The sequence below is a fragment of the Microtus oregoni genome, unplaced genomic scaffold (genome assembly GCF_018167655.1).
Source record: "Microtus oregoni isolate MIOR12 unplaced genomic scaffold, Mior012 000000F_ref0000247, whole genome shotgun sequence".
Taxonomy (NCBI): Eukaryota; Metazoa; Chordata; class Mammalia; order Rodentia; family Cricetidae; genus Microtus; species Microtus oregoni.
This window is the reverse complement of record NW_024543059.1, coordinates 92,589,438-92,600,301: the sequence shown is the minus strand read 5'-3', so window position 1 is coordinate 92,600,301 and position 10,864 is coordinate 92,589,438. Positions and strand designations below refer to the sequence as shown.

The 10,864-nt window shown below is 47.7% G+C and overlaps 1 protein-coding gene across 4 annotated transcripts in view; it reads left to right on the top strand.

Moving 5' to 3' along the window:
• Positions 1 to 4,410: 4,410 nt before the first annotated feature.
• Positions 4,411 to 10,864, top strand: part of Sort1 (sortilin 1) — an 83,055-nt gene continuing 76,601 nt past the window's right edge. The window contains exon 1 of one of the 4 annotated variants that reach the window (XM_041675582.1): positions 4,411 to 4,917. In XM_041675582.1, the coding sequence (XP_041531516.1) occupies positions 4,447 to 4,917 (471 nt within the window). In that variant the 5' untranslated portion in view covers positions 4,411 to 4,446. The remainder of the gene's footprint in view (positions 4,918 to 10,864) is intronic. The other 3 variants (XM_041674855.1, XM_041677194.1, XM_041676377.1) reach the window with 3 other exon arrangements.

Sequence of the window (10,864 nt, the reverse complement as noted above, 5' to 3'; positions counted from 1 at the left end):
TTTGTTCATCGTCTGTGCTCTTATAATTTTAAATGCTTATGTTGGTAGGCAAAAAGGATAGTGATTAATACTCCTATTCTGTGAGCATGTCTGTTCTAAAATTATTGTAGTGGTTCTTTGCAACACTCAGCTCTTGCCTTTGGTGCTAGAGATGAATTCAGACTAGTCCAGCACCTCCTGTGGTTAGTAGGTGTTAATACCACTGTAAATCCATTTTAGTCTGAGTCACTCTTAAGGAAACACTTCTGTTGTTTCCTTTATAAAAGACACTGCTCATTGACCATTAAAAGACTGTCCTGGGGCCACCGCAAAATATTGATGAGTTGGGATAAGTCATCCCTAAGGCTATCCCTCTTTGTATATCTTGATGGACCTTGTGGGAAGGGTACCCTTTTATGAAGTTAAGAACTATGAAAAAACAAAGGAATGGCTTTCCCCTCAGTAGCAATGAGAGTTATATACTAAGCTGTATAAAAGAACCGTAAAAAATTAAGAAGTAGTTTCTGCTGGACTCTGAACTCTAAGGAGCTGCTCTCCTATGATTGGTTAAGATTAACAGGCATTCCATTCAAGCTTCAGAAATGGCCATAGGAACACTGCTGACAGATGAAGAGCCTAAGGCTATGTCAGTGGACATAGGAGATGGAACTGTTGGAGGGCTGGAGAGATACTTGGTGGTTAGCATCTCTATCTGCTCTCCCAGAGGACCCACACGGCAGCTTACAATCATCTATAACTCCAGTTCCAGGGGCTCCAGTACCGTTTTCTGGCTTCCTCAGACACCAGGCATACATGTGGTGCACAGACATGTAGACAAAACATCCATACACATTTTTAAAGTTGTGAGTTCAAGGCCAGCCTGGTGTACAGAGTGAGTTCCAGGACAGCCTGGACTGCACAGAGAAACCCTGTCTCGAAAACAAAAATGTAAAATTGTTTTAAAGAAACAATAAAAAAAACCTGCTGGGACATGATCTAAGATTTTTAAGGTTTCAGATCACCAGGTCTTGACTATCAGACAGTTGGAGATGTGCTTGCACTATCTGACATATGACAACTTGAGGGTTGTAAAGAATTGCTGTTTATTGATAGCTTAAGAATTATTTGCTGGGACTTTGTGTACTGCTTCATTAGAACTATTTGATGTTAAATAGTAACTATTTGGGTAGCTGAATTCATGCAAAATCCACAGTGTAGTGCAAAGTAGCTTGTGCTGATGTACGTTGAAAACTGCAGTTCACAGAAGGAGGAAGTTGTGCCACACACAATACACACAATAAAAGTAGAGAGCGTAGGCTTATTATCAACTTCCACAGATTTCTATTGATGTTAATCCTGTTATAAAGTATGATGTGAGATTCGGTTAGCCCCTGGCCACTGGTGTATTAAGTTGTAGTACTTCTACATTAAAAATCCTGTATCAGAAGGAAGGTGGGGTGAGGGAATAGGAGAGGAGGGGGATACTGCAGTATGGATGTTAAATGAATCAATTCAATTAATAAAGAATATTTTTTAAAGTCCTGTATCAACTTAGTCATTTTTTGATTTTTAAAAATAATTAAATTAATTGTATGTGAAGGTGTTAGCTCCCCTGGAACTGGAACAGGGTGCTGGAAGTTGAACTCGGGTCCTCTGGAAGAGCAGCCAGTTGTCTTAACTGCTGAGCCGTCTCTCCAGCCCCTCAACTTAGTCATTTAAGAAATTTTTGAGGAAGCTGTCTGCTGTGTGTTAAGTAATGCACTGGCAATATAGCTGTGAAAATGCCATCTGTGGTCTCCATACGGTCTACGAAAATTACATCTCGTGGGAAAAGAGACAGTAATCCCCTTTCATGTGTGTGCGCGTGCACACGTGAGCCTGAGTCTTGTGAGAGGGCATTGGATCCCCTGGAACTGGAGATCCAGGTGGTTGTGAGCTACTATGTGGGTGCTGAGATCTAAGCCTGGGTCTTCAGCAAGAGCAGCAAGTGGTCTTAACTGCTGAGCCATTGCTCCAGTCCCAGCAATTCCTTTTTAACACTCCAGATTAATGCAGAAGTGGAAACGGATGTGTTGTTTTGAAGAGGTGAGATGTATCAATTGTAAGTATACAGAGGAAAAGAAGCTAAGGGAAAACCGTAGCTCTCCCAGTTTACAGTTCTTCCATTCCCAAGGCAGCGTGTCTGCACTTTGTAACTAAGCATAAATGCCATAGCAGCTGTAACACTCTGCATTGTTTAAAGAGAAAGACATTTCATTTTCTTAACGTTAAGGTCACTTGTCTCCAAGAAATGCCCTTACTGTGGAAGGGAATGGTGTGATAATTGCCTGTTAATACTTTTGCTACAAATATATTTGGGAAAAGCATAGTTTTTAATTCCAAACCCTGGATGGGTATGAACTGCCATGCGGGTGTTGGGGAACTTTACATGTTTGTAAAATTTACATACTTCTGGGAATAAAGGAAGATCTCAGAGCTGGAGAGATGGCTCAGTGTTTAAAGCACTGACTGCTCTTCCAGAGGATCTGGGTTCAATTCTCAGCACCCACATAGCAGCTCACAACTATCTGTAACTCCAGTTCCAGGGGATCCAACACTCATAGACATACATGAAGGGAAAGAAAGATCTCATCTGTAGTATTTTCTACCTCAGAGGTGGAGCACTTGCCCAATATGGGCAAGATCCTGAGTTTAATCCCCTTGTTGCAAAATAATAATAAAAAAATTCAGTGCATGGGTAAGTTACACGTCAACAGTTTGAGGAAATCCAGCACGCTGTTAGGTACATAACTAAAAGCAACATATTAAAAAAAATGAAGGTTGATCAAAGAGTGGTACGTAGCACATGCCTGAAGTCCCACAATGTAAGAGGCTGAGGAAGGAGAATCAAAGATTTGAAGCCACCTTGGTTTTCAAAACAAGACACAGTCCCTCCTCCAATAAACCGACAAACAAAAACCTAAACAATTGTACCAAATAGCTGAAAGATGGATTTGGTAGTTTCTCCAGCAGGTGGCACTGTTGAGTTAGCTTTCTTCTTTCCCCATAGTAAGACAATAGACCATTCATCTTCGTCACCCAAACAAAGAAATATTCCTTTGTAGCCCCTTTTCTCCCCTCTGTAACTGATCACATGCTACTGGAACAGGCTGCCTTGTGACCTAATCCATAGTTGGCACGAATTAAACATAAGCCGTACTTTAAAAAATAATGTGACGTTTATATTTACAGAAAGATTCATTTTTCATCTTGTTCTGTAGCTCAGAAGCTGGAGGACTTTTTCTGTTGATTTACCATCCTGCTCAGCATTCAAAGGCTTCACATTTCATTTCTTACTGTGGTTTGGGGGGAAGGAAAAAACCCTAAATAATGTAAATAGTTTTGTTTGCAAAAAACAAACCAGTACTTTGAAGGACATGCTGGAGTTGGGTGGTACCATTTCTCTGTACAGCAAAACTCTCATTTGGATTTACTGTTTCTTTAAAGTTAAAAGTAACTTCCCGTTTGCTTCTTTTCTGGTGTAGATTTTGCACTTTGTATCTTTTTGTCTGGCTTTGTGTGTTCCTACTAAACAGCTTGAGACGTTGGGAAGAGGTGAAGCTAAGGGTTTAGAACTGGTTTTACCAGCAGTGCTTGTTCTGGAAGCTGTGTGCTCAGCTTCTGCGGCGTGGGGAACAGTGGAGGGTTTATTTACTGGAGGTCGGGTACTAATTTAGGAGGCATCATATTCTGAGAAGGAACTGGTGTGATGCACTCACTGAAGGATTAAGGGTATTTTATTTTAACTAAAATCACAATGTGCCTGTACTGAAATGACCATATATATAGTGGCCTTTAGGCAACTCTCTTCCCGTTTACCTACACTTGATGGCAAAGTTACCTACATTTCCAAGTCCAGGGAAGCCAATAAGTAATAAGTAATTCCGTTTCTGGACTACCTCCACGCAGATGAGGAAGGTGACTGAGGCCAAACGTGTTGGAAAGACTTTTGCGGCTTGCATGAGTCACGGTGTGTAATGATGTTCATTTGCCTCCATAGGATTTTCGTATTCACCTTCTTGGCTCCTTCAGCAGACAATGGGCGAGCCAGAAGGCCGGGTTAAAATCCTGGTGCACCAGTTTACGTCGGAGCCCCTTTTCCAGCTGAGAGGAGTTCAGGAATTCCCTGACTTTTTCAGACGCAGTTTCCCTCGACGGGATTTGGAGGAGCATTTCAGGGGGCGGGGGCCGGGAGAGAAGGCAGCGTGACTCAATCCTAACCCGAGGGTCTCGGGAGGCGCTGCGAACTCGGGGGCCGAGCCGGGGGGGGGGGGGGGGAGCCCCCAGGCCAACTCCGGGGCCCCCAGCCCGCAGACGCCGAGCGACGGTGGGGAATGACCTCAGCCGTCCCTGCCACGTTCCAGCCAATCAGTCCCGCATCTTGGCATCCGAATCCAGGACCCCCGAAGCCGGAGGCGACGCGAGCCAATGAGGAGTGGGCCGGTGAAGAAGGACAGGCGGCCAGCCTATGGGGGCGGAGAGGCCCGGCTGCGCGTATCCAAGCAGCGCCGGGCCGGGCTCGGGGGTGTGGCGCAGCGCCGGCGGGGGTGGGCGGGCGCGCCGGGTGGCAGGTGTCAGCGGCGTCTGCATTCGGCGGCGATGGAGCGGCCCCGGGGAGCTGCGGACGGCCTCTCGCGCTGGCCCCTCGGCCTCCTCCTGCTCCTGCAGCTGCTGCCGTCGGCCGCCGTCGGCCAGGACCGGCTGGACGCACCGCCGCCGCCCGCGCCGCCTCCGCTGCGCTGGGCCGGGCCGGTCGGGGTGAGCTGGGGGCTGCGCGCCGCCGCGCCCGGGGGCCCCGTCCCCCGCGCTGGCCGTTGGCGCCGCGGCGCGCCCGCCGAGGACCAGGGCTGCGGCCATCTCCCGGACTTCGTCGCCAAGCTGACCAACAACACGCACCAGGTGAGCGCGCGGGGCCCGGGAGACCCCCCCACAGTGGGGCCGCCCCTCCCGGTCTGCGGCCCCCCGGCGGCCTCCCCCGCTCCCTGCTGCACGCTAAGAGGCTGGCGCGAGACCCCGGCTGCGGAGGGCGACTGGGCGCGGGGGCGGCGCGGGTCGGGGTGGCTGCGGCCCGCCGGGCTGTGTGTCGTCACAGCCAAGGCAATCCGAGACTTTCACTCGTCGCATTCTTTGCTTCTGCTTCTTAAGTTGTCAGAATCTCCTGGTCAGCCCCGTTTGCCCCCAGCCCCCACCCCGAATCAAGAACATTGGGTTCACCAACGCTGTTACCTACCAGGAAGCTGGAGGCATAATTACCCCTTGAGTGATTGCAGAAGAAGTTGGGCTACCCAGAAGCAGAGGTGTGCCCCTCTTCTAGGTCGGTACTTTCGGGGGTGGCAAGGTTGGCGTCCAGAAATCCCACAGCAGTTGTTAGGTCACGGCTTGTGTTTCCATAGTTAAAGGAACGCGCATGTAAATGACGATGACATTGAAACCCAGCCATAAAATGACATCTCTGCTACTCCTCAAAAAACGGTTCAAGATGTTTTCTCAGGATGCAAGCGCAGAATCCTCTGACCTGACCCAAAATGACCTTGAGAGGCTTCCCGAACCAAAAACCAAAATCCTGTGTGCAGAACCCAAAAACACAACAGGGCCTCTAGGACCTAGATTAGAAGCAGTTGCAGGACCGACCAGAATTATCCGGAAGATCCATCTGATGACCTCACAGAGTTGCCAACTGTCCCAAACAAGAGTCGGGGTTATAACCTGTCACCCCGCTCTTTAACACGCACCCTGGGCTCTCTGAACTTCTTTACTCCAAACCCATTGTAAAAATAGGCTCCGGTGTGCCATATTTCCTTGTAAGTGGATCCACGATGAGACTCTGCAGAAGTACTGCTATTGGCGTCTGTGTGTGACCTGCGGTCCTCTGATCTTCCTAACTCCTTCAAAGCTGACCTCTAACCTAGTGTTGAACCCTGATCAGGACCGCTCTTTCATTTCCTGGATCTTAATAACTATAAAGCATACAGCAGAGATTGTGTCTTAAGCCTGTTCTTGGTCAAGATGTTCCAAGAAGTTGTGTTGCTTCTGTTTTTTGGGTACAAGTATCCGAACCTTGACACATTGCTGCATTGAGAAACTGTTAGGAAAGTCTTGGTTTCAGCACAGCCAGGGCGTTTGCCTCCTCTATTTTTCTAAAATTAACAATTGTTGCAACCCACACATGGGAAAGGCATTTTCAGTTCAATGTGTTTTCTCTGTTATCTCTTTCCTTTTCTTTTTCAAAGAGAAACTGTACACCGAGGTAAGAGTGGGTGGCTGGTGTTGGTACCTGATCTGTCTTTGTTTACATTCCGTCAGGATCTCTGGAACTTCGGTGTCCCCTTGGACTTTCTTTTGAGATCCATACTTGTTAGCGTGACGTGATTCTCCAGTCGGGGAAAACTGTGCTGATCGGCCCAAGCAGCAAGCTGTCTGAGGGTAGTTAAGGGGTTCTGCCTGGGCGCAGATAGAGTGGAGTAAATACTGGCAAATCTTCCTAGTTAATGGAAAATAAAATTGTGTAGACTTCCCTTTCTAGGTGGGGTGTTGGGAAAGGATTTACAACACTGATATTTCATGCAAATTATGCCAGGCCCACAGCTTCCTTGCACCAGCCGGACCCGGCATTCTTGCCCCACACTCCAGATTCTCCACTCGCTGCACAACCCACCTTCAGGTCCGCAACAATCCCTGGTTGACTTTGCCATTAATAATATGCCCACCTCAAAGGAAGAGACAGAGAAACCTGGTTCAGAAGCCTCTTCTTTGAAGTTCATAGGCAAAGGCGTTTCTCTCATTTTATCTAGTTACAGCTTGTTAGGTTTTTTTTTCCTTCTGTCTTTATTTAAAATGAGTCCCTTCCACTACCCTTCCGTGATTCTTAAGGAGAGTATGCTTTCTGTAATTTGAATGCCTGTTTTTTTGTTGTTGGTTTTTGCTTTTAAGTGGCGCCTTTGCTAACCGCCTTCACCTTAGAAATCATTAAGATGGCTTTCAAAAGCTCAGCTTCTGGGAATTATGAAGCATTTCCTGTGTTTCCCAAGTCTCCGTCTTATCATGCAGATGATAACGCTACACTGGATTGAAGAGATCTGGTGTTCGAGGACCCGTTATAACAGGGTGAAGTTAAAAGCGTCAGCGTCACAGAACACTTACTATTTCTTGTCAAGACGTTGTATATTCTCAGACTGCGGGAGTGGGAAGCTGTTCTTTGGAGTCTTCTTTTTTTTTTTTTTTGGATAATGTGAAAGGATCCAGTCTCTCCCCGCCCCGCCCCCCCCCAAACAAACAAACAAACAACACAGAAGTTCTTAGTTCTCCTTTCCTACAGCTCGGTGTTCTTTTCAGTCCTGTCATGAGTGTCTGGGAATGCATTCCAAAGGCCCAGAAATGGGAGGGCGAGGGGCTGCCCAGTTACAGAGGTAATTCGGATGTGACAATGCCCAACTGCTAACAGCTTTAGCAGGTCTCTGGACTGGCTCCTTCAGCTTATAAGAACTTGTACCATTGCATGGGCTGGGGGTGTTGCTGGGGGTTAAATCCCAAACCTTGCTCATACTAGGCAACTGCTTGCACTACCACTAAACTGTATTCCCAGCCCCCAGCATTTAATCTTAAGAAATTTACAGAGGAAAGTGTATGCCTTTGCAGTGTTGCTTCTCAGCCTCCGCGGTGACTTGGGCTTCTTAACTCATGAAACCCAATAGGTTGTCCTCTCCCCCCAGCCTCCCTGTTTCTCCCTAGGTTTCCTTTCATCGTCTCTTTGATCTTGGTTTTAAGTTGGCTTCAAGTGCGTTGTATTTATTTTGATGGCATGTGTTGTTCACATAGGGGTCCTAATGGTTTGGTGCTCTATAGGATGTGAGCGAGCAGAGAAATACTTTTTTTTTCTAGTTTATGGTATTATCAATAAGTACAATAGACTCGGAAGAAAGTGGAAATAAATATTGGCTGTTACCGAAACAGCAAAAAGAATGGCAAGAAAACAAAGGCGGAAGATCACCACTTACATCTTACAAAAATTGCACTTCCTGATCTTGTTCTGAGGGTTTGGCATGCCATGGGAAGGCCCTGCAGCCCAGGGGGCGGGCTCTGGACCAGCCTGGCCTGCCTTTGCATCCTCGCTGTGTTATTATGTTATCTTCCCTAAGTTCCTTAGGCCTCCACGTCTCATTCCTAATCGTTAAAATGGAGCTAAGCTCGCATACTTAGGAGAAACAAACATGCGTGCATAAAAATACCCTCTGTATTAGCGGATTCTTAGCACTCAGTTACGAGCCTGCTTTTGTCACCCACAGATGTCCTTAGCCTCGGTCGTCTTCCTTTGCTCTTAGCCCCATGCTGTTGTCAGTATGAAGCGACTGTTGCCTTTATATGCTTGGAATGTTCACAGCACATATAACCTTTGTACATGGGAGAAACTAAGCAGGCCCAGAGGATTTTATTAATGTTGGTTGCTAAGTTGGGTTGCTTCAAAACATTCCCCCATAAGCACCCCTTTGAGGGTAGGCATGAAAGTCTGTCTTAAAGAAACAGTAGAAATGCCTTGGCCGGAGTCGCAGCAGAGGCTGACATAATTTCCTTGCTTCTCATTCCTGTGTACAGACCATTCGATAATTTCCTTAAAAGTTCTTAAACTTGTGATTAATAGGGCCGGGAGCCGCCGTCCGCCCCTCCCTCTGCTCCTGCCACTAGAGCTACTTCTTTACACAGAACTTCCCAACTTCTACCCGGACATCAAAGCCTCGGGCTCCTTAAGCAAACAGGCCCTGTGGAGAGGCTGTTGTGCGGCCTCAGCCCTGAGAAGAATGCGTGTGCTTGTTTGCCACACTGGCAGGACTGAGTCCAGGCTGATGGAACTCAGTGTGTCTGTTGGCGCCTTCAGAGAGCTGCTGCCCTCAGCCTGTTGGGATCACCAGACCTTTGTAACACCCGAAAATCTGAAGATTGTTGTTGCCTTTCACTGTCCCAGAACTTCCTGGCTGCCTCATTTATCCCAGAAATAGCCTGTTTCCATTCTGCCCCCTACTCCACCCCCACCCTCCAATTCTCCACTAGATAAACTCTAGTTTATCTCACTTCTTTTTAAATTTATATTTTGGTTTTTCGAGTCAGGGTTTCTCAGTAGCTATGGAGCCTGTCCTGGAACTCACTCTGTATAGACCAGGCTGGCCTCGAACTCACAGGTATCTGCCTGTCTCTGCCTCCCGACTGTTGGGGTTAAAGGCGTGTGCCAGCACCCGCCCGGCTTGTCTCACTTCTTCCAAGGCCCTTTCCACTCAGTTTTGGGTCAAGGCATGGGAATTCAGGAGGCTACCCCTCTTGGTTCTGGTTGAGCAGAGTAAGCCATGGCCTCAGGTAGAGCCTTCTCCCATACAGACCGAACTGAGGGTGATGTTAGCAAGATGCTCACCATCCCCAAAGGCGCCATCCGCAGCAGCTGTGATGAGTTCTCTTCCACTCAGGCTGATCTGAAGGGCTGAGCTTTGGCTGACATGAAGGTGAAAGGCTAGCCAGGTGTGACAAATGGCTCAAAAGGCATATGGTATAATAGGGAAGTTCACTGCTGACTCCAATATTTGCCTCTGTGAACTGCAATTTTCAATTAGAAGTTCGAGGCAGGTGGCTGGAAGCAGCTCCTGTCTGGCCAGTCCCTAAAGGCTCTTTTCTTTCTGTAGGAATGTTAACCGCAGACCCTGCCTCGCTATCCCGCTCTGCTTTTTCATGGCAGGCTCACGGAGGCTGCTCCCAGGTCCTTCTGAGCTCCATCACTGGACTCCCAGAGGGTGACTGCCATTACTCTGCGCCTCAGTTTCAGCACAGGTGACCTCTCACCCTGTGTGGTTACCATATGGCATGCGATGCGTAGCACCGCCTGTGGCCGTCAGCTGGAGAACTTCTCGCCTCCGCCTCCTCGAATCTTGTCCAATCTCCCACCCCCTTGGTCTCTGCTATCCAGGAAATAATGGCTTTGAGGCAGGAGAAACAAGGCTCAGCTGTTTTATATGATGAGGAACTAATGTGGAGGCAGAAAACCCATCCAGTTTGCCATGTAGCCCCCTCTAGAAAGAGCTATATTGTGTTGGCTCCAGGAGTCTTATGAAATCCCTCTGCATCTGTCAGTGTCTACAGCTTTCTGGTCCTCTGCCCTGGTAAGCAGAAAGTCTCTTGTGTCTTCTGCCCCCTCCGCTTAGAAATTTGGTAGGAACTTGTTCACGCCACTTCGCGGCCTCAGGGTCTGTGTGTGTGTGGGTTTCGGGGGTAATGGTGCTTGAAGAACAAAGCAGTCCGTGTGTGTCTGGTCTAGGTGTTTCGTTGTTGTTTAATGGTGGCTCCACTCAGAAATGGGTTAGGCCGGGCGGCGGTGGCGCACGCCTTTAATCCCAACACTCGGGAGGCAGAGGCAGGCGGATCTCTGGGATTTTGGGGCCAGCCAGGAACTTATAAAAGCTAGTTCCAGGACAGGCTCCAAAGCTACAGTTACAGAGAAACCCTGTCTTGGGGGTGGGGGGGAGAGAAAGAAATGGGTTAGTAAATGTAGTTTAGAGCTAGTTTGGTTGAAAGCATTCAATAGGTGTTATATCAACGTAAGGTGAAAGCTGGGCTAATACTTCTCTCTCCTTAATCAAGTCTTGAGAAACCACTATAAAAACAGAACCTGTGGTATCCTGCTGAGAAAGCCCTCTGTGATACAATCTTGTGTTTTGTCTTTCAATCTCTGTCCCCCAATTCCTCATCTATGATGTTGCAAGTTTTAGATTATCATAGAAACATTTTTTAAAAAAATTCTGTGATCCACATAGAAGAGGTCAGAGGCTCTGATCACAGGTTTTACTTGATTCCCAATCTGGAGGCAAATGTT